Source organism: Excalfactoria chinensis, chromosome 1, assembly GCF_039878825.1.
Source record: "Excalfactoria chinensis isolate bCotChi1 chromosome 1, bCotChi1.hap2, whole genome shotgun sequence".
Lineage (NCBI taxonomy): Eukaryota > Metazoa > Chordata > Aves > Galliformes > Phasianidae > Excalfactoria > Excalfactoria chinensis.
This window is the reverse complement of record NC_092825.1, coordinates 45305801-45329902: the sequence shown is the minus strand read 5'-3', so window position 1 is coordinate 45329902 and position 24102 is coordinate 45305801. Positions and strand designations below refer to the sequence as shown.

The 24102-nt window shown below is 40.8% G+C and overlaps 1 protein-coding gene across 1 annotated transcript; it reads left to right on the top strand.

Moving 5' to 3' along the window:
- Nucleotides 1–1727: 1727 nt before the first annotated feature.
- On the top strand, nt 1728–22722 carry AGBL3 (AGBL carboxypeptidase 3). The gene is given in 18 exon segments (XM_072356820.1): nt 1728–1751; nt 2834–2894; nt 4034–4210; nt 5197–5301; nt 7908–8046; nt 8435–9217; nt 10599–10761; nt 11835–11961; nt 12522–12619; nt 12771–12850; nt 13445–13511; nt 16501–16569; nt 17686–17743; nt 20436–20484; nt 21593–21613; nt 21701–21888; nt 22452–22480; nt 22482–22722. Coding segments are annotated over 18 exon segments (2466 nt in total). The 3' UTR covers nt 22710–22722.
- Nucleotides 22723–24102: the final 1380 nt, after the last annotated feature.

The following is a 24102-nucleotide window of genomic DNA, read 5'->3' as shown; positions in this document are numbered from 1 at the left end:
TCTTTGCCTCCAGGAACACGGCCTTCCTGAGCAATGAATGGGTGATTAAATCATTAGCGCTGAAGAGAAAAAGTTGCACAAGAGTGAAGCTGGACTCAGCAGTGGAAACAACAGCTGAGGCAATGGGTTATGGCCCTTGCTAAGCAAATGACACTGAATGAGAGTCTCTACTAGTACTGACATCTCTATTTTTTTCCTCTTTCCAAGATTTACACTGCATGCCACAGTGTCTGGGCACTCAGTATGAACACGACATTTCTAAACGAAACTATTGCTATTCAGAGCACAGCTAGCATTTGTAGATAGAAATGCAGCAAGACTTTGGCACCCAGGGCTTATCTTCACCGCAGAGCTAAATTAACATTATAACGTTGGAATTTGAACATTGCCTTTATTTTAAGTCCTATTCACAGCCAAAAAACTTCACTCAAGTATGACGTAGAGTAGAAAAATAAGGGTAGGAATCAGCTGGCGCTGCCAGACCTCACATACCCTCCCATAATTCTCATGAATCAAGAAAGGTTCAATCCTCCCAGTGTCCCCAGTAAAACAGTTTACAGAACAACCTCGTGTGCTTTTTCTGCTGGTCGTAACCCAGCCCAAAATGAGCCCCACAGTTGTCTGCCCCGGGAATCTGTCAGAATCTCTCCTTTTGCTTCTTTTCACAAAGGAGCAGCAAACGCTTTGTTGTTCTTGTTGTTGTTGCTTTGATTTGTGTCTTTTATAGCGCTTGAAACCGTGGTTTCGTGCCCGCTAACATGGTTCTGTACCCTGCCAGAACGCTCAGCAGCACTAATCTCATCTTGATCACGTGCAGCCCTATGACTGCATTTCTGTTAAATCAGACGGAGCACATTATGTGGTTTTCGCTGCCTTATCAATTAACACGAACTTCACGTCAGCCCAGGAGGCCGGCTGGTATCTGATCTCTCACAAAGCATGAGTTAACCCGTTACATTACCCTGATCTGAGACGGCAGAAGGAGCACACGAGAGGCGACTGTGTGCTCTGAGGTCGCATCATTCCGGGTGCCATTAGGAGACCAAGACTGAGATTAACTCAAAGTGACGGGACCGAAGGAGACAGAAAGGCACTCCGCCTGGATGCTGAAAAAGCTGCATTCCACGACACAGCCGGCACCTGGACACAAGGACACCAGCAAGCCCCGGCGCCATTCCAGCCCTTCCTTGCAGGCTGCTGCCACCTGCTGGTCGTGCTGCTTCCGTGCTGCCACCGTCATAACACGGATCCCATTTTCCCCTTGGACAGCGGAGATGGAAACGAGAGCGCTGTAAAAACAAGCGGAGTATGTGCGAGGGATATCTCCTCGAATATCAAGGTTTTAATGCGCTCATCCTGACATCTCTGACTCACGCAGGAACAAATTAACACGAAGACAAACAAACAGTGATAAGCCAAAAGACGACATTTGAAATCAAGCCGCTGCCAACACAAACGTTTTCCCTAAGAATCCATGAGCACATCACACAGCGCTGTAGCCCAACCCGCCCTCGCGAGAACTGGGGAGGTTGCCATGGTAGCGGTAGCCGGGGGGACCCGTACAGCGCGGCTTCGCTTGCCGCTACAGCCGCCCCCGGGCCGGGCACCGGCGTAGCGCTGTCACGGTCCCTCTCCGGCCTCCTTGCCCGCAGGGGGCGCTCGGACCGAGGGGGCGGTGGAAGCGCGTCGCGGGGCGGCCTCGGGGCGCAGCTCTGATTACCCGGAGCATGTCAGTGTGCCTGGACAGCGAGGCAAGGGCGGCTCTGGTAGCGAGCGGAGCGGCTGAGAGAGGCCCCGTTCGCTTTCCCTGTTCCCTTCTGCTCCCTTTATCTTACACCTTACTGTCTACAGCTCCTAAATAGACCTCAGCGTTTCTCTGCTTAAAGGCCTGCGATAGTTGCCAGCAATGGTGCCCGTCACTACGACACCCTGTCGTAGCTGCTGTGCTGCTCTGCCTACGTGGTAACAACAGCAGCCTGCACCTTCTGGGCTCTGAAAGACAGTCCTGGCCTTAACATGTAAAAATGGCTCAATGGGATTGACAGCCCCTTCCTAGTATGTGTTATATGTTAAGGGCATAAGGGAGGACAAGTACTGTTGTCCTTTGCCAGAGTGCTTCAGATTTAACCCAGGTTAGCAGATTGCTTTTCATTGCCTGTGTGCACCTTGAATGCAAGTGGCTCCGGTTTAATTCTTGCTGAGTGTTAAGCTGGATATCACCAGTATCAAGTTCCTCTCTTCCCTGTCCTAGCACTTATGCATTGGGATAGTTTTGGTGTGTATCTGTATTGCCAGTGCCCTAGCTATTCCTTTCCATTGCCTCTCCTGCTCTTATGCTATTAGACTCTGACGAGATAGATCAAAGGGGTGATTTATGCAGCTAGAAAAACAGACTTTTCTTTCTTATATGAATTTTCTCCCTCTTCACCCAAGAGTATGACTGCCAGTACTGCACGAGAGAGGCACTGGGAAACGGGATGAATGAAACATGTCTCCTGTGAGAGGCAAATAGAATAATGGCATAGTAAATGACTATGCAGATTTGGCCTAATTCTTATTCAAGTCATAAAGTAAACCAAAGCAGAGGCAGCTCTTATTTCTGAAAGATGAACTAGAGCTGTGCTCCAGAGGACTTCAGATTTATGTTAGCGTTTCATTCATGCCCCATCCCTGGAGGCACTCAAAGCCAGGTTGGATAGAGCCTTGGGCAGTCTGATTTGGTGGGTGGCAGCCCAGCCAACGGCAGGGGGTTGGAACTGATGATTCTTAAGGTCCCTTTCAACCTCATCCATTCTGTGATGCTACGATTCTATGATTTCTTTATTGTTTTTAGGATGAAGACTCCCGTAACTCCTGTTTGGCAGAAGACAGTCAGCAATGCACCATTCATGCAGGTTAGGACCTCTCTAGCTCTTCCCCTACATTTTCCCTGTAAGTCCACTGTGGGGAAGAAAGGACAATGCACACATAGCTATCAAAATGTAACCAAAATTGGGCTTGGTCTAGTCACACTTTATGCTTCTTGACCTAGGTGAGTGATATTTCAGTCCCATCCTGCAGTGTGCTTTTGTCTAGAACTGGTATTTAACTAAGCAAGTATCCACTACAGTTGGATAATCAGTAGAATCTTAAAATGGGTTTAGCAGTTTTGTCTTCGGTTAATGTACTTTGCACGGGTGGAGTCATCAATACTCAGATCCTTAAGGTAAGAAGCTCTGGTTTGTTATGATGTTCTTTTGTTTGTTGTGAGGAGATGTAGATTTTGAAGCCAGGTCTAAAACTGGCTTTCCAAAACAAAAACCAAAATAACTGATTCCCATGAAGCCAAACTCTTGTCTTTTGGCCTGTTCAAAGTAGGTAGTCTGATGGATAGAGGGAATGCTTTGAAAGGGGACATCTTATATCTCTGGCAAAGAGAAGTAATTACCTCTGGATAGTGTAGTGGCTGGTGCACAGAACCAGTCCCAATTTTCCAGTTACTATTTTTTTTCAAAGCCTTTTCTCTGTCCATCATGTTTTCATTCAAGTGGCTTCTCATTACTTGAAAGGGTTCCTTGCTGACAAGCAAAGATGACCTCCCACCTCATCCGAGTGCCTCCGATGATAGAATTCTTGATAGCATTACCTCTCCTGTCGTGTTAGCAGTATGCTGTTGCATACACTGTGTCAGAAGTTTTTTAGGGCTAAGCCATTCATATCATACACAGTACAGATTTTGGCTGATGCATTGGGATTATAGACCATATCATAATAAGCTAGTAATAAAAGCAATGAAAATATCAAATGCCAAGATTTTCAGTAGGAAACCAGGTAATATATTTCCTGCTCTTGTGCTTTATGATTTAATGATTTGTCAATTCAATGCTAATTTTAAATGTAATGATTTGTAGGCTGGCGCATTGAATTTACATTTGGATGTAATTTTATCGTGCCATGCTTAATTATGCTAATTTCATGTAGATAGTCTCTGCAGCCTGTTTCTACTTGAAAGAACAGAAGAGATTGATGTGAGGGTTCTTTGACTTTCTTACAGATTCTGTTTGTGCTGGTATGTTTCCAAGGGCAAAACAGTTACCACTCGACTCAGAAGCAGTGGTGCCCCATCTGCAGGAGCTGCAGAATCCATGTGACTCACCACCTGCAGGTCAGTTTTCCCAGGTGTACTGGCCAAGCCAACTTGAAGTCACCAGGGACAGAGTTGAGCACATTGGTAAGTTACTGTGTCACACTCAAAATCTTGTCCGTGGGCAAGGAGGAAGCGCGCCTTACATGAAGAACTTGCTGTTAGTATTATTGAAATCTTAAGAGAAAAGTCATTATTAGTCCAGATTTAATTGCTATAGAAGAATTAAAAATAGCAGTGCAGTTAAAATTGCTGTGTAAATGCTTTACTTGCCACTTTTTCCTGGCTCCCCTTCTCACTGCTCCTCTGGGTCCTAAGGACAGTGTTTTCATTCCATATGTTTAATTCTGGTCAAGAGGAGGGATTGCATGTTGCAAACTATCAGTCTATGGAGTCCTTTACTGGGAGGAATACAAAGTTCATATTTGTGGTGTCTTTTTCCTTACTCTGGAATCCAAATGACTTTGAAGGTCATTTTTATATGTAAAAAAAACTGCTCTTAACACTTTTCTCTGTTTTTCATTGGCCTGCAGCTCCATACTATACCTGAATTTACCTATGGTATCTTTCACACATGTTATTTCCTTGTTCTGTTTGTTGTCCCCTGAAATGAGTTTTGGTCAGCTCCAGGTCTTTAGGTGACCACAGGTAAGTTGCTTTTAGCCATGGGGTCTCCAGTACCAAATCTGTGCCCCTTTAGTTATTATTCCATGCCAATACTCCTCTGCCACATCGTATGTCTCTGCTTCTCAAAGCCTCTGCTATCATATCGGGTCTGTATTTCTCACACTACATCATTCTGTTGGAGTTGTAAATATCACAGTGCGCACAGAATAACTGCTTGTTACTGTTGTCTACATAAGCCTAGGTTGTACTACAGTGTAATTCTGTGTAGTATTTTTGTTTACAGTCACAGTAGAGATTTGTTCACAGATCCAAAAGATGAGGCTTATAAAGCAGCATCAGTATTCCTTTATGTGTAACTGGGATGAGAGGGTGAACTGCTTTTTAGTATGTCCTCCATAATACAGTCTTCTTGCTTGTAGTCTTTCTGTGTGTCTCCTGTGTTTCAGATTGGATACCCAGTAGCCCTGAGCCATTGTACACTCCAACAGGTTTGGAGATGAGACCATCCTACCAACCTCCTGACAAGGGCACTGTGATTTATCTAGGAGAAGGTGAGAACACCCAGAGAAATGTTGCTCTAAGCTGTGGGTAGATTTAGCATCTGCTCTGATGCCAATATTTCATCTCCCTAGTGAACCTAGTGCAAAACCTAATGAAATCAATATAGTTTTGTATTGTTATTTTTGGCACTTGAGAACACATCCCTTTCTGATATATAGGAAAGAAAATTATTTACACAGAGGTCTCATCTACCACACATTCTGCTCATGCAGTTGTTTATCTCAGAAGTCCAGCTCAGTTCAAGCCATTGTATCAGCAACTAGCAGTATGAAACAGCTCAAGTGAGTTGGTTATGAAAATATGGGTGGGGAAAGATTACCTAATGTCAAGGCAAAAAAGAAAATGAAAAAGATGAGAGCTTTATAACTGCAGGGCCACCACTAAATTCTGTGTTGGCAGAAATTTTATTATCATGTTTGCTACAGCTGTTTAGCTAAGATTTACCAGCAAAATCTAGCCAGATTGGATCAGTGCTTGATTGTAGTCTGCTAAGTCTGGCAAGGATTGATTGGACAGAAATGAAGGGGGCTCGTTGTCCTGTTCCTCCAACATTATTTGATTATCAGAGTGCTTTTTGTGCTGTTTTTTTTGTTGTTATTGTTCAGTTTGTTGGTTTGTTTTGTTTCTTGTGTTTACTAAGTTGATATAATTGCCTTACATGAACTCAGAGCTTCAAGCAGTTGTTGGTTTTAGCCTGGGTCCATTTGTATGTAGATAAGAACGGACTGTCATAGTTTTACAGTTCTGGTTGTGGCCACCAAATTTTCAGCTGTGCAGAACTGAAAGGTAGCTGACATTCTTCTTGATCTCAGCACATCTGTGAAGGCTCACAATATGCTGCTAAAGGTTTTCAGTGAGCTGAAACACGCCATCATTTTATCTGGAAATCCACTACTTTTGCAGCATGAGTACACTGTCATGTACTAGTCGGCTGATACGTTTGGTGTGAAGGAACACTTCAGGCAGCTTCCCTGCCTTTTTGAAAACAAGGGTAGTGATTTCTGTTACAGTCCATTAGTTGCCGATCTTTCCACTTTCCAGTACACAAACCTCCAGGTTGGTGGCATTGCCATCCAGATGTAATGTTTAAAACACTAACTTACGCTGCGCCGAAAAACTCTGTAGGACAGTCCAGGCATCTCCAAATAGAAAATGTACAATGCCAGCACCGCAGGCTGACTAGCATGTCGTGAGCCACCGCATCCTGAGGGAGGCAGCAGCTGCACTCTCCTGATTACCACTGAATTGAACTTCAGCAGAACGGGGAATGACTACCCGCTCAGGGTCTGCCTGCTGCTGAGCTCCTGAACGCCCTCCTAACATCTAACTTAGGACAGAAAAGTGCAATGCAGTGGTGACATGCAGAAAAATCAGTGTACTGTGATAGGCATCTCAGATTTTAGTCCTCCATTTCATTATGTAGCACTTGTCTGATACCGATGTTTCCACAAAGGGCTTCACTGGTTTAACTGCTGAAACATTTTTCTTCCTTAAGGAAGAGGTTAAAGAAGAAGCTGAGGGTAGAGAAACTGCAAACGGAATTTCAGCTATACAGAAAGTAATTATTCAAACGGGAATCCCAGCCAGCAAAACTAACAATTCTTTTCTAATGATGTGGGGAATGAAATAATCTTGGCTGTACTTGACTTTCTTGAGCCATATTGTCAGAGCTTTTCTAAAACAACAGGCGAGTTCCCTGAGTGCAGCTCATGCCGTCTCATTCAGTGCATTCATGCTGACTCTGGTCTTACTACAGTCACCGCATGGCACTGCTGACTTCTGCAGCAGGATATCTGGGTTCCTGGCTTTCAGCAGAGGGCATGCATCTTCTTTCTCTATTTTGGGGGTTCATTTTGGGGGTAGCAAGAAGTTTTGATGACTCCAGTATTCTTCATCTTGGTAGCAAAAGCTTTGCTGCTACATTGAGCACCAATACAGAGAAAGCAACAAAATCAAAACAACTCTAAAAATAATTCTTGCCTTGATCTGTAAAGAGAGGATCCTCAGTGGATAAAATTATGCAAAGAATGTTCTGGAACTTAAATAACTTCCAAGCCAAGAGATATGCTGATGGTTTATGTAGCAGTTCTGGGGGTTTGGTGTTTGTTGTTGTTTAATGAAAAATACTAATGGAAGTTCAGTTGTGAATCTCATCTGAGGAGCAGTGAACAGAGTCACAGAACAGAGCAAAAAGGGAGCTGTTTTCAAGCTGTATGCTAAATGTGGTGTGAAAGCATCATTTATAATATGAAAGAAATTGCTCTTGATTTGGGTGTCATCTTTTTAACTTCTGGACTAAAAGAGATATTAAAAAAAACCTCATGGCAGCAATTATCAGCTATGTAGAGTTTCTGATGTTTGCTTTGCCTGAGCTCATGCAGGGACAGTCAGATTTTAGGCTGGCAGAAATCCATAAAGTTGAGTGGGAATGGGCAGCAAAGCTCCCTGCAATTCCTTTTACATTTACCTGAAGTATGCGTTGAAGCTCAGCTACATGCAGTTGTCTGTTTCTAGAAGGAATTTTCAAAAGGAATCATGTATTCCCTAAAATGACTCAGTCTGATATTAAATGCATGTGTTCCACTCCTCCCGGTAGCTAACACTGAATCCTATTTTATGTATTCCCAAATGAGAGGTCTCTGCCCTGTGAAACAGATCTTCCATCAGGAGATTGGCAATACACTCATCTTTGAAGCACGATTTGAGAGCGGTAATTTGCAGAAGGTGGTTAAAGTGTAAGTTTATAATCTTTTCTTCTTTTATTATAACAGAATTATTATCAGAATTGTTATTGCCTGTTGCCTGCTAACACCTTGTAAGCAGGATGTTTCTCTGGGTTTGTCATCTATTCTATACAGTTGAATAAGTTTCAAATGTAGTTCCAAATAGCCTTAAAAGTCCCAGTTAAGTCTTAAGAAAACCAGCAGTTGCATTACTGACATACTTGGTGCAGTTAAGCACCTTTTCCTGACAGCTGCGAAGACTTTAAGTAAATGACAATGTAAATCAGTAGGATTTGTATCAGATTGACCGTGGGGTACTTTCATGGCAGTCTATGTTGTTTGACACTGAATTGTACTGCAGTGCTAACCAGCATCACAACAGTTTGCCTTTTTTACCTAGCAGAAATGAATTTGAATACCAGCTGACACTACGAACTGACCTCTACACAGACAGGCATGTGCAGTGGTTTTACTTCCAAGTAAGCAATACTCAGGCAGGGATGCCTTATCGCTTCACCATTGTCAACTTTACCAAGCGTAAAAGCCTGTATAGGCATGGTTTGCGACCACTGTTGTACTCAGAAGCTGATGCTAAGAAATACAACATTGGCTGGCGAAGGACAGGAAATGAAATCAAGTATTACAAAAACAATGTGAATGAAGGTGGACGTCAGCATTTCTCACTCACGTGGACATTTCAGTTTCCTCATGACAGAGACACTTGCTATTTTGCCCACTGCTATCCTTACACCTACTCCAACCTGCGGGAGTACCTGATGGCCATCTCTAAAGATCCAAGGAAGTCCAAGTTCTGCAAGATTCACATCTTGTGCCATTCCCTGGCAGGAAACATAGTGAATGTCTTAACTATCACCAACCCCCCAAAAAGTGACAAGGACACAAAGAGAAAGGCTGTGATTCTAACTGCAAGAGTTCATCCCGGAGAAACCAACAGTTCCTGGATAATGAAGGGCATTCTGGATTACATACTTGGTAATTCAGGCAAAGCTCATCAGCTCCGGGACACTTTTGTCTTCAAAGTGGTACCCATGTTGAATCCGGATGGTGTGATTGTGGGGAATCACCGCTGCTCTTTAACAGGTCACGACTTGAACCGCAAATACAAATCTAAAGTGAAGAAAAATTATCCTTCAATCTGGTATACCCGAAACATGATCAGAAGGTAACCTCATTTGCTTCCCCCTTAAAATGGATGATTTTCCTGTTCAGTGTCTCGCTCTTAGTGTGATTTCTCTATGTCCATTTCTGTTTTCATATTATTTGTGTCTTTAGTACAAATTGATACAGATTCTCCTGGGGGAAAAAAAAAAAAAAAAAAGAGAGAGAGAGAGAGAGAGAAAGAGAGAAAATAAATAAATAAAGCAGTGTCACAAATCCTACATTCAGTGTTTTCCATCCAGTAGCACTTATGTACAGTTTTAAATAACATTCAAATAACATCAGTTTATCTTCAAATAAATAGTAAAAAATAAATAATACCTTGGTATTTAAGTCCCTAGCTTGAAGGAGATGAGTATTGTGCCTCTCCTTTTCTGTGAGAATTTATCTCTGCCTTACTGTACCAAGACAGCTTGCACTTGTGAGTCCCCTATAATTAGCATGAATTATGTGTTCTGACGTGCTACTGACCTTCATACTCAGACTCAGCTAAGACAGATACATCTATTATTGCTTCCTTATTAGGTCCACCATGGATTTCCAGCTCCTGCCCAGAGCAGAGCCCCAGGCAACACGCCGTGGTGCCATCACATCTTTCCTGTAGGGCTTTGCTTTGGCAGGGCTTAGACATCAGGGATGCAGATAGAAAAAGAAACCCAATAGTATGTCTACCTGCAAATTTTCTTTTAAAAAGCTAGTTAAGTGATAACACATTGCAAAATCATGGCACGTAATAAAAACTGATGTCTTTAGCTTGGATAAGGGAAAAACTATTCACATCATCATTCTGAGCCATGTATTTATCCTTCAGTGTTGTCATTGTACAGTACGTCTTATTCTGCACATGTATGATAGCAAAAGAATAGCAGATATGAATGATGGGTAAACATGCTATAGGACACAGAGGTGAATATTTCTAACTGGACCTGAGAGAGGGACTGGCAGAAGGGAAAAGGATGGGAAATGGCAGAGTGAAAAAAAAACAAACAGCATATAATCAGGTTACGGAGGGAGACTGAGGAAACTGTATACAAAACAAAAGCAAAACAAACAACCAAAAAATCACAAGCATCTAGTTTTGTGACGCTCATCTTCTGAAATTCATGAAGGTAACTAGGCTATGAAAGCTTATGAACACATGGATAAAGATTGCTGATGCATGCTGTCATGCCTTCTTGCACAGCCAAGTGTTTTATCCTGGAGAAACCGAGCAGTTCCACATAGTAAATGTTTAGCTTTGTGCTCTGAATATGAAATCTTACCAATTTATTGCTCTTCAGGTTAAACAGGAGCTTCAGTGTAACTTACTGACTCAAATTAGTATTTCTAAGGTGGAGGGGAAAGCACACTTTTAGCAAAGTATTCTGTGTTGTCCCATACTACAGAGTGATGGAGAAGCGCGACGTTTTTCTGTACTGTGACATCCACGGTCACAACCGAAAACAAAATGTCTTCATGTATGGTTGCGAGACAGAGCAGGAGCCCAAAGCACCACATTTGTATCCACGTGCCTTTCCACTCTTGCTGAGCAAGAATTGCCCAGATAAGGTAAGCAAATGTCTGGTTAGAAATGCAGTCACCTGAAATTTCAAATAAGCATCCCTAAAGTTTTCTGCAAGGATACCATATTTGTTAAAAGACTGTGCTTTACCCAGTAAAATGATCTTCAAGTGGCTAAAACTAAGAATGGTGGAAGTACAAAATTGAGATTCCTTTGAAATTCCAACGCTCCAAAGTCGTTCTGAATTATGTCAGAAGCTCAGCATTTCTGAAGGAGGGAAGAAACCGAAATGCAAGAATATAAAAGTAACACTACTTAATAATGTCAAAGAGTAGCATTAAATATTACATACTTATATGTCACCTACTTATATCTACTATAATATACATACAGTAGAATTAAAAACAAATAAGCAAGCTAAAGCAGTTGAAATTTTTCACCAGGTTGAATCTTTTTGATTTTTTTCTGTTGCAAATAGTGTCAGAATCACCATGTTTCTGTAAGATATTTCAATTAAGAACTATTATTATTAGGAAATTACTGATACTAAAATATGTCATTTTCCAGCAAGATCTGACTAAAGTCAGCTTCTTTTTGATCAGAAAGATGGCAAAGGTTCAGTAATAAACAGTACAGAAATGAACCTATAAGATGTTATTGTGTATATGCAATCAGTGCTAATACAGTGGTTTTGAGCTCCAGATAGGTTACATCAAACTATCGGTATTAACTCATGAGAGAAAACCTATTCTGACTTCTTGGTACATTTGTATGTTGGTAATACTGCAGGATTTGTGGTAACTCATCCAAGCAGCAGTCCATATAAGCTCATTTAGGAACAGTTCATACAGCTGCATCAAAACTGTTCCAGAATTCTCAAATCCTTAAACTAAATTGAACTTCTGATTGAAGGGCTGTTGTTTCTCCTACATCTCCATTATGCCAGCAATAATATTGATTACTCTGAACTATACTGTGCAATATTCAAGTATAGTAGATTGAAAATTCACAATTATCTATCTTAGGATGTATTAAAAAACAAATGAAAAAAAGCCCTTAAAATGAAATTATTGCATCTTCCTATTCAGTTCAAATATTAACATTGTACCCATCTTTTAAGTTCTCATTCCCAGACTGCTGTTTCAGAGTACAAAAGAGCAAAGAAAGCACAGGTCGAGTTGTAATGTGGAAGATGGGCATCAACAACAGCTACACTTTGGAAGCCTCTGTTTGTGGCTCCAAGCTGGGTAAGACAATTCCCTGTAGCTACTGAGTAAATAATCATCAGACAAGACCTTTCCTTTTGCTTCTTCAGGGAAAATAGTAGCTTGAGCCACCAACCCCTTGTTGGTGTTCTCTGCTACTGGGTAGAAATGAATGATGATTGAACATAAGATCTGGAAAAAATACCCAAACTGCAGTATTCATCTGGTGACCATTGAGGCCACCACTAGCATTATTACATCTGTACTGTTAAACAACAATACTGGTAAGGGGCAAATGAAAAGCAGAAACTAAAAATATTTGTATGGGATTCAGCTATCTGGAAGAAGATCCTTGGTAAAAAGAAATACAGTTGATGTGGAAAGTAATATAATACATATGACATGACTAGATAGATTTGTCCATATAGGCAGAATGATGATCCTTAATGCTATCTGTATAAAAGCCTAGCAGTCATAGACCTATTTCTAGCATCCTTCAGTGACAGTGAGTTTGCAGTCAGGCACTATGCTGACACACCACAGCTAGCAGTCAGCAGGATGACTGACATTTCCATTTCTGACTTGCTCCTATTGATATGCAGGCTGGAGACAAAGCACCCATTTTGATATCAAAGACTTGGAGTCAATAGGACAGCATTTCTGTGATGCTCTCTTGAGCTACTCTGTTGATAATAAGGAGGTAAGGAAAGTCCCTCTGAGGCTTTTCCTCCTTCCTCAGTTCATCCTACCGTCACAAAACATAATCCTCTATAGGGTTACAGTAATAGTAAAATTGCTAGTAGCTTTAATTGAAACATACGTGGTTTTCTTATCATTATCTGTGCCTGAAGGAACATGAGAAAGTAGTGACACAGCAAGCTAAGATGAGCTCCGAAGTCCTGAATTCTGATGCATTAGACTGGGATTCCAGGTAATTTAGAACTATTAAGATATACCACATATAGAAACATATAATATATGCACTCGGCTCCTTGTAAAGAATGTATAAAACTTCAGTAGATCTCTTCTCTGAGGAAACATTATGAGTTGGATCTATCTCATCTTACCTTTGGTGGCCAGGGAATACAAGTCAAAAGCTGAGTTTCAAAACTGGTGCTGAAATGTAAGGAAATAAAAGGAGACTCAAGATCTTAATGCACTGTTAGAGAACTGAGAGAAAGCTCACTGGGCATAAAGAAGATGATGCTGTGTGGGAGGGCTTGGAAGGGGAAAGCATGTGAAGCAGAGCTAAAAGAAGGCTGAGCAGAAGTGGGAGATGCCACATGGATAACCTGGATAAAACAGATCTCTTCCAATAACCAAGTTTTCTCTAAGATGATTGCAATGTTTGCAAGTTAGCTGTGAAATGAAAATGTGGATCTGGTAGATGGGTATCTAGAAAACATATTTACATCTATACAGCTAAGAGTTACTACAGAAAATACCTACTAGTGGTTGAAATGAATGCTGTAAAATCTTGTTTGCAACCACCAGATCTAAAAACCAAATAAATTGTCTTTTACAGCAGCCAATCTTCTGACAGCTCAGACTCCTGTGATATAGCTGCGCACCAACTAAAACCACGTGCTAAGGTATGCTATGAATTTTTATTGGCTGTTTACATTTCTGACCCAAGTGCCACAGTGATTATTGGCTTCTGTTCCAAAGAAGTTTGGTATTCGGTCAGTGAGAGCAATAATTAACAAATTAATTAGGTAGCTGATAATTGTAAAGAGCTTACGTAATCTGTAGGGATAAAGTCCAAATTAACAGTGCAGAGCAATACTGTTATTTAGTAGCTTAACTGAAATTGTCCAGAAGGTAGTGGCACAGTTTCAAAGGCGGGCAGATCTCTACCTGTCAGATTGTGCCATACAGCTGAGCGAGCAGACATAGGATAAGGGTGAGGAGGAGGATGTCAACTCTTAGCACAAAAAATATTGTGCAGTGCTGTCAGCCGTACTTTGCAGTCACTCTATTCAGTGTTCAGGAGTTGTGTTTTCCTCTTGCACATACAGACATACTGTATCATACTGCTGCTAACTGCTGTCAGCATAAGGCTACTTCACTGCCTATTTCCAATTTGTAGGCAAACCTAACCCCAGGTTGTACAAAGTGCTTTCACTGAATGACAGTGAGACCCTTCATTTTCCTGAAACACTTGCTGCACAAGAACGGGCCCAAATCTTTCTGTCCTGTTTACTTCTTTGTTGTCCATGATTGCTGTACTAATCCTCACGATGTTTACTGTAGAGAAGCAAAACAAACTTTTGTGAGTGTATTAATTTTTTAGCCAACAATAATAGTTCCTGTAAATTGTTACTTCCTGTTTATGTCACAGATACCATAAACAACATTAAAAGGGAAAACATATAACTAAGGTTGTGTACTAAGCATGAGCAAAACTGAAGAGATACCCTGTAGCACTTCTCAAAACATGCAGATAGGCCTTTCAGAGGACTGGTTTGGTTGGTAAGATGTATGACTTGGAGCTTTGGACCTAGTTTTAGTTATATTACCTCTGTGATTCAGTTTGTTCACATGTGAGTGATAAATCCACACAGGAACGTTTCACAGAGCTGCAATTAAAAAAATAAATAAATAACTCATGAGAACTTGAGAATGAAATTGGTAAACGGACCCTGAAGTTACCAGCCTCTGATTAATGCCAAATATTGTGGGCTTTTCAGTGCTTCTCAGCCCTTCATGTTTTCTTACCCCCCCTCCTCTCATCAAGCTGGCAGCCTGCCTGTGCTTGTGCGGTGTGACATGGGGCTGGCAACTTGTGAGATCTGTGAAAAGTATTCTTAAGGCTCTGGGCTTTTCCAGGGCTTTTGCTAAAAATAGATTTGTTTGTGTCAAAAAGCCCACCGTGCCAGTCAGCAGGATTCGTTTCCCTTTTTCCTGATGTCCCTGAGCACTGTTTCCTTGTGGTCTGTAAATGGTACGTATAAAGCAACTCATGCTTGTTTGCCTGGTGCCTGTCACACAGCAACATGTTGAACTGGATGCCACGTGATTCTTGTGTAGTTTATCATTGCTTCCTGCAAAACACCCATGCACGCTGTGCTTCCCTGGGATTGTGATTAAAGGCCCTACGTTTACATTTATCTCAGCGATACAAGAGATGTGTAACTCTCTTGTGATTTCAGGGACTTTCGAATTCAGAAGCGGAATTGGAAGGGTGTAACGCAGTTTAGATAACTGAAGTACAGACAAGCACAGAAGACCACTGCAGAACGTTAGGGTATCACTTCTCATTGTTTAGGCAGAGTTGCTTGGTAATGTGCATAAAAGAAACACCCCAAAACAAAGAAAGACAGGAATGTCTACATAGAAACACAGAAGCTGCAGGAGAATATTTGGTAAAGATTAATTGCCTCAGTGTATGTAACTCAGGCTTAACAGTAGTCAGCTGCCATTGGCTTTTCATTCCAATACCTATAAACACCAGTACATATGGCAAAACTGTCAGCTAAGTAGGGCTGCACTACATCCTTTTCTGTAATTTATGAAATGAGCAAAGGCTTAGGTATCCTGTGTAAGTATTTTCATTGCATGACGGTAAAGCACTTTGAACTAACACTGTAACAACAGTAAGATGCACTCAGAAAGTAACAGTAGTTTATCAAATGAATTTGAATGAACAGCACATCATGGCTCTTGCAATAAATTTCTTACTTTTATCCTCTCCTGATTATTTGTGTTTTCCCTTGTGGATCTGCTTCAGTGACTAAATTAGAATCATTAGATCAAAGACAGAAATGTACATTGCTGTTCTTGATGGATTTCCATAGATCCATAGTACCTTAGAATGGTTTGGGTTGGAAGGAACCTTTAAGATCATCTAGTTCCAACCCCCTTTCTATAGGCAGGGACACCTCCCATTAGACCAGGTTGCTCAATGCCCCATCCAGGCTGACCTTGAAGTTCTTTAAGGCATTTGGAAAAGTTGGTTAATGGAACACCACAGGTACAGAAGAGGCTTTGACTGGAACTCATGCTAGAGCTTCATGGAGCCCTCAACTGCACTTTGTTAATGATCAGCTTGGAAAACTATGTGGCCCTCAGATGTAAAACAAGAGCACTGTTACTGTTGCCTGTTGCAAACTGTCATTTTAATATTAATATCTTGATGGCTGATAGTCTCTTTGTGTACATATATATTATAATGCTGTATATTATAATGCTAGCTGCTTTATGAGTGCTTTAATTAGTTTAATAGATAGCTTTCCAAGCTTTTTGTATTTTATGCCAGTTTTCCCTTCTAGGAGCCCAAACACTGGAAAAAAAACAAAGCGGTGGCAATTAATACTCCTGAGAAACCCTGGCTCTCCAGGTTCCCAGACTAAAAATAAACCTCCCAAATAGAGTAGGAAGCGAGGTCCCTTCTCACTATGATATGTTTGTGTCCAGGTTCATAAATATTTGCTGAGCAGAACAGCATAAGGAATTCAGTCTTGAAAAGCTTGCTTACGTGTTCCTTCTGGCATTGTGATTATCGTGTTTATTTACAACCTCTTCTTCGTAACTATAATATTCCCTCATGAATCAAAATGTTACATCCTATTTTCTGTGCAGAAAAAAACCAAACGGTCAGGAGATCGCTTTAACAGCACTGCTAAGGACAGAAAGCATGAAAGCAAAAACGTGAGTGATTGTCATCCCAATAGAAACATGCTGTGTCCTTTTTCTGATGACAGACTGATAGATGACAACTTAATTCAACCACTGTAACTCTGAATGAGCAAATTTGGCACCCAGAGTTGCTGACCTAGAACAGACATTGTTCTTTATTGACAATTGTATCTTATTTATGGATATTTATGGAAATATGAACAAGTCTGAGACAGAATTCTGTCTTGTGGGTGTATTATTTGATACATTTAAATCTCTTTGTCACAGAATCTGCCTTGGAGCTGGAGCCTACACCAGCTCCCCTTCAGTCTCCAAAATCACTAACATACCACTCACTCAGCTTGGCTCAGCTCACTTTTAGTATCACTGAACAAGATTTTTTGCCAAGTCCTGTAAAACATTTTCTGTTGTGTTTTCCAGTTTAATAGAGAAAAAGGTAACTGTGAATTCTAGGAAAACATGCAATACATTTTTAATTAACATTGGGATTACTGCCAAGCTCCAAGTCTGAAATACTCACGTTGGCAGCATTCATAACAATGTCTCATGCCCCTTCCTGCCATTTGGAGGTGGTACTCAGGATTTGTATTCAGCTGGCCTAGATACTACCCAATGGAATTAATCTTTTTCATACATGTCACTTATCCATGACTGTTATTCAGCATCATACATAACTATTCAGAAAATGTAAGACTCGTTATAGTTGACAAACACTTAAAAACCCTCATTAGAACAACAGAGTCTAATATAGCATTCCTACTTCCCCAAAATTAATTCTGTTTTGAAATGATGAGCACCCATAAACTTGAAATGTGAGCAGAAATTGCCGAGTTTTTTGAGCTTTTGGAAATCAGGCCAAGCTTTAAATCGTCAACTTGCCTTTTGCCTGGAAAGAAAAAAGAAAAAAAAAGAAAAAAAAAAGAAAAAAAAGAAAAAAGAGAAAAAAAAAGAGAAAAAGCCTGTTGCATATTAACCCTTTCCCTACTACCAGGCTTCCCCCTGTCCTAATTTAGTTACATGCTCCCAGAACAAGCCATCAGGTGGCTGACTTGTTAATAATATGCTTTTCTCATTCATTCTGTTGGAGCTTATTAATAAACTTGTTTGTGTTTCTATTCTGTCTCACAGCCCCCAGGCACTGAAATTCAACATAAGATATTTCATGAACTTCACCCGGTAGACAAAGGTAAACATTATATCTTTATTTTAATTCTTAAAATCTCAATTATTCTTGTTTGTTTGTTGTTTTTTTTCTTCTTTTTCTTTCATAAGCCTAAATCCCAGCAAAGCGAATGTTCCAAAAAGATAAATACAGGGTCCTTTGGCTAGGATTTCACTCATTCTTTGCTGTTGGAAGAACTCGTTTTGCTTTGTTTTAAACTGTCATCTTCGTCACATAGTTACATTCACCTTTGCTGATTGGGAATAGTCCCATTGGAGAACAAAGGAACTTGAGGCAACTTCAAGAGCAGAAATTAACATATTTAACAAACTGTCTTCGAATATCCTGAAAGACGAGCTTTTATATAGTAGCTACAGAGGGAAAGGGATTGGTAGATTTTCAGGTAAGGTTTTAATTGAAAACAATGCTGAGGACTGAGTACTGAAAATCAATGGAATTCGTTCTACTTAGTCTTCAAAGTTACCCAAAAAGCAATGACGCAGCCCACTATTGGGTACTCAGAAATACACAAGAACAAATAAATCTATGAGGAAAGTAGTAAAGTAGAAATGCCCCAATTAGGAAAATGCCTGTCCTGACCTCATAGTGCCATGTCAATGCACATCAGTTGAACAAAGGAATGTGAGTATATATTGTTTATTTATTCTTTAACTACATAAAGGATGTTGAAATTTAGTCTCGGGACAATGGGTTGGCATTCATAGAATTATCTCACTTTGCATGCTAAAAATCTAACTGTGCCTTTCAGTAGCAGTAAGTTTGGCAATGACTTGGTTCTTGTTTCTGAATTCCTGTCTTGTTTTTCTGGTGTTTTGTTTTTTCCTTCCAAAATATACCCAGAGCTATTCTACCCTATTAGACTACTTTGTTTTTGTCTTGGATATCTTCATCAGAAAACAAACAAAACCAACCAACCAGATAAAAAGTACTGTGGCAGCTGGAAGCAGACAAACATTTAGTTTATGAAAAGGTGCCTGGGAAGACACATGAGTTTCCTGCATTGAAAAAAGGAGGTGAAATGTAACTTCCTTTTTCAGCTTCTAAGTTTGGGCACAAATAACTGCAGCAGTGATTGACTTCTGCAGCACATGCAGCGTCTGTGCTTTTGAACACTATGACTATCAGGGCTTTCCTGCAAAGCAGGAGGCTGATAAAGAACTTGTGTACAGATTGCTGTTTGTTCTTACAGTCCTGGGAGACTTTAAATCACTTTCTTTCTGGGCTGCAGCTGTTCCTGCCTATTATGTATTAAACCCAAGGGTAAAAATGTAACAGATCACATGCTATCTAAGCTTTCCTGGAACTGGGTTGTTTAGAGAAAAGGAAAATAAATAAATAAATAAATAAATAAATAAATAAATAAATATCCTGGCTCTTAGCTGCCTTGTTATTTTGGTTTTAGATCTGGACTTCATCCCAGAATTTTTAGTTTGTTTTGTTTTTAAGAAATGTTATAATTAGCAGTGTGTGTAGTGAAGGCAGATGCTTACATGTATATGAGGGGAAATAATTTCTAGCCTAAGGGTTACTGTGACTCAGGTACTTTCATCCCACTTGTGCTGGGCCTCCTTTCACCTGCTGCCTGAATGCAGCGGCACCGCTGGCCTAGAGGCTGCCATTCTGCTTTCATCTCCCCTGCCTGCTGTGACTCTGGCACTTCTCACACCACAGGGCACCCTGCTCCTACTCAGCCACTCTCCTGCAGTGAGCTCTAGCAGCTGAGCAGCTCACAAGCATGTGTCATCTGTCAAGGTCAACCAGATGGCACCACCTCTTCTCTCCCATTCCCATCCACATGGCTTGATCAGCATGGCTCGATATAGCAGTACTCGATATAGCAGCTGAGATGTTTGCAAACACGACACAGTGCAGCCACGTGCATCACTTCCTGAAGTAGTTGGGTAGCTGTCAGCCTTTATGGTAGCCTAGCAGTTAGCACTCTTAATCATGAGATAGAGCTGTTACTTGTTAATTCTGTTCAAGGTATTCAAACCCGCAGATGTCACATCCCTGTAGGATCAGTATAGAGTCCCACACTCTTTAGCTGTGGGTTTCCTTTTTTCTCTCACTGTTCAGTAGAGCATCTAGACTTGTTGATATTGATCAGAGAATCACAGTCAGGAGAAGAGAAACACAAAAAGGAACAGAAGAGGCTGTGAGACTCGCTAGCCTTTCTCCATCCTCCTAGTAGTCCCTGCTCTGAAGGCTGTGTTTACTCCATTGTCATGTGAATAGCAGATGTTTGCTTGCCTTAGAGCACAGACTAGGACTAAGGGCAGACTTCAACAGAGCTACAGACTTACCAAAACAAGACGATCGTGTTGCCTTTGGCATTCTCACTCCCTGATGTATAGTTTTATCCATATTAGAAGCATTTCACTGGGAGCTGTGCAGAGTGTTTCTACCCCAAAATAGACTTTGGCAATAGATGAAGAAGGGGATGTGGGGATGTGATTTGGAATCAGTTCAATATGAAGGAAGTCTTGCCACCCTGAATCTGGATGTTAGTCATCTGGTTTTATGTCCATAAATGTCTGCTTACAGTAACTTTACTTACTGGGATCCTTACTAGGCACAGCCATCACTGCATCTGAACTGGCCAAGCCAAATTTGGGTGATACATTTTGTTGTTATTTTTTGAGAGATACAACATGCACACTGAATATTTTTCTTTTTTTTCCCCAATTTTTTACAGTAAAACTGCCAATGACAGGCTCTGCCAAACAAGTAGGAAAGTATTTCAGGTAGGTGAGTTTTATTTTCTATGAACTTTTTATTTGTTCAGAAGCTGGAGTGAAAGAATGATCGCAAGCTGATCTCTGTCAGACTCATCTCCTCCTTTTCTTACTCCTCTGATACTGTGCAACATTTTTTTTCCATTCACTAAGACAGCTGTCCTTTGCCACTCCATCGCATAGTGAAGACTTCAGTGAAAGGTGATGCTAGACAAGAATAGAGTCCTTCTTCCTCCATCCTACTGAGAGCAGCACACCCCCTCCCCCCATTTAGCCTGTAGATCTCCTTTCACCAGCTTTGCTGGAGTGGCAGAGAGAGGCACAGGCACTGATTTTTCAAAGAAGGGATGATTTCTGCTGCCTTGGGAGAAAGGGAGGAAGGCAGGCAATGCACAATCATTCAGTCAGGAAGAAACAGTGAGAAGACAAAGGCCCAGTGAGAAAACAAAGGGGTAGGTGACACAGATAGACCAAAACAGACATGTACTAATTTTAGTACATCTGTTTAAAACAATATTGTCACGGTTCTGTTATGTAGCTCAGTGCTAGAGCATTCCCTTTGCTCTTAGGGTGTGGCAAATTGACGATGAACAATGAAGGCAGTACCCTATTATATTACTAACAATGAGTGTTCATTCCTTAGTAGAACAAATGTTCTGTACCTTCTGTACACTTGACTGTTGTTTAGCAACAGTCCAAAGTGGAATTAGCTGGCTAGTTAGATCCTTGCAGATCCTGACAGAATCGCCCTATGAAATAAGGCAAATCAGTGTGTTAACATTAAATAATTTCAAGGATTCCTGCTTGGCACGTTTCAGCTCAGGCTTTTTTTACACATACATGAAAAAGTTAGGCTTTCAACTGATAAAGGAGAGAAGAAATATCTTGGCGTCTTTCTTCTGTAATAGCAAGGTATTCCACTACTGCTTCTACGATGGGTACTTCTGTCTAACTCAGAAAAGACAGCGGTGTTAGGGCTACATAATGTTGGCACTGGTGTTCTTAATGCAGTGTGATGGCCTTGTGGTTCTGTAAAATTTAATGTACAGTACATTACGTTTCTTTTTTCTCCTATGATTCTTAGGAAATCGATTCTATGAAATGCATCAGATGAAAGTAGCAGGAGTTTTACCTGTAACAATTTTACCTACTAGGTCATAATCTTTACATATATCTTGTCATTAATTTGTATGAAACTAATACATTTTTTGTCCTTATCTCTATCTGCTAACAGCAATTGTGAAAAGCCATCTGTGCCACGGGAGTCAGGAAAAAGTGTATTTTGTGACATAATCCTATCCAGAAGAGAAAACTTCCACTCATCCAGCTTTACTTTGATCTCTCAGAAGACAAAGAAAAACAACGGCAAAAATGTCTCCAGCTCTTCACAGAAGACATTTCCACATTTAAAAGGTTTCCCAGTTACTGTTCTATTCCAAAAGTACTGAACAGCAGAATTTAGCAAAGCAGTAAAGGCAGACAGTAGCTGGCAGTAATAGTGCTGGAAAACTCCTTTGTGTATTTCTATGTCATATCAGAACTGGCTTTAATGGAGCTTTCCAGCTGAGACACTGAATGGCCAAAGTATCTTTAACCTCTTTCAGAACAGCCCACAGAAAAAGAGTTTGAAAAACCTCAACACAGTGGTGAGGAATAATGCCTCTGACCCTGTGTTACTCCTCTGACCCTGTGTTACTCTCCTTCTGCAGTTACTGGAGATAAAGGGATGTAAAAGCTGGTACTGTGAAATGTAGGAAATGCTGGAGCAGTAGAAACAGGTTCTCTGCCTAGGGCTGACACTTCCATATTTTAGTACTAAATTCTGAATTATGTTGTGGCTCTCTTTCAGTAAAGGAAACGTTTCTCCCACAGTACCACAGTATCATGTGAAACAAACCAAAGCCACATACTTTTTTAGTAACTAGTGGTAACTAGTAATTGATGCGGATTTGTTTTTTTCCTCCTTTTTGACTCAGGGCATAATCGTGGTACAAAGAGCAATTCAAAAAAAGGAAGAATGGAAAACAGGGAGGCTCTCCTCAAAAATCAGAAGACTCAAGAAAAACAGGACAGCAAGACAAGCTGTAAAGTTTAGGAAGAGTAAATCCTGCCAGCCACAAAGCACATCACAGTTCTCCCTGCCCTTATTGCCTGAAGCAGCAAACAGACAACCTGCCGCAAAATATCAGGATGTGTTTTGGAGCCCCAGTTCTTCAGCTAAGAAAGGCATGTGAAAGAGTCAACTACATCATTTACTGAAACAGTTCCCAGAAGTTTGACTATGGATTGTGGCTAGCAAAGAATTCTTCTTGCCCTTTTTTTTCAGACAAATTGTTCACACACAGTTGACTAATGTGCTTATGAACTTTCTCTCACCATGGGAAGAATTATCCCAAATTCTAAACCAGTTTATTTGGGAGTGTCTCCTCAGTATAAAGCATCATTTGTGTTGAACTATACATACTGATATTGTGGGGCAGGCTTCGCTTCCAGAAGGAGCTGCATGAAAAGCTGAGTGTCACCCATCCACCTCAAATCTATTTGGAAGTTTTCCTAAAATTCTAAAGGAGAGAGACTATTCACTGAGCAGCTGAAGCCACCATTCACTGATCATAAGCCATGAGAATTGTTTCCCTTTTCACCAACAAATAAATTTCACATGTGAAACACTTGACATAAAATCTGTATACAGGTTTTGGAATTCCCTGCTAAAGGATGTTGTGGATGTGTGGATGCAAAAAATATGCATGGATTCAGGTGACGTGTGCCTTAAAAATACACCACTGGGAATTTTTAAATAGACAGGCTGCTTATGGTCTGGGAAATGTCCTCAGTGGACATGAGTGAAAACAGAGGAGAGTGCTTAAGGAATGTATTGTGTATGTTTGTTCTGTTTCTACTCCCTTCTCAGCATCCACACAGAGTCATAGTCACCAAGAAGACAGACTGCTGTGGTAAGTGGCCCCTTGGTCTAAGCCAGTATGTCCATTCATGTGTCCTTATGGATCTAGGTAGCATTTTACTCATTATAGTCATATACCTGCATAGCTTGCATTGTCTTGAGGTGTACAGCACTGCACAGATATCTAGGAGAAGAGATGAAAAACATGTTTCTGTAAACAGGTACTAAGTTTTGTCTCCTTTATATTGTATAGTACTTAGGATTGTCCCTTAAGCAATTAGCAGGCTTTCTCACTCTACTTTGTCTCCATTGCATGCTCCATTTAAATCTGCAAATTATAACTTACTGTTGCAAAATCAGGGCCATCAAGTTTTTAGCATTTGCAAGGAGCTGGGCTATAATTGCCAGTACTAAATAAAGCCTAAATTATTTTTATCTTCAAGAAGAAAGAACTGGCCAGATCTAATACCCAGACAGAATAGCCTCAGCCTCACAGAGTCCTAAATTCAGCAGACGTGCAGACAACACAAAGCCATTTAGCTTTGCACTACCTTGGACTTAAGTCCAAGACAAGCTCAGCTTCTCAGTTGCTTCATCATGATAGCTATAGGATTTCACTAAGATTTATTTCTTTTTAGTTACCAGCAGATTACAGACAAGATATACATGATTATAACGATAAACACGATTTCCAAACAGTGTGGAAAAATGAGAAGTAAACTCTG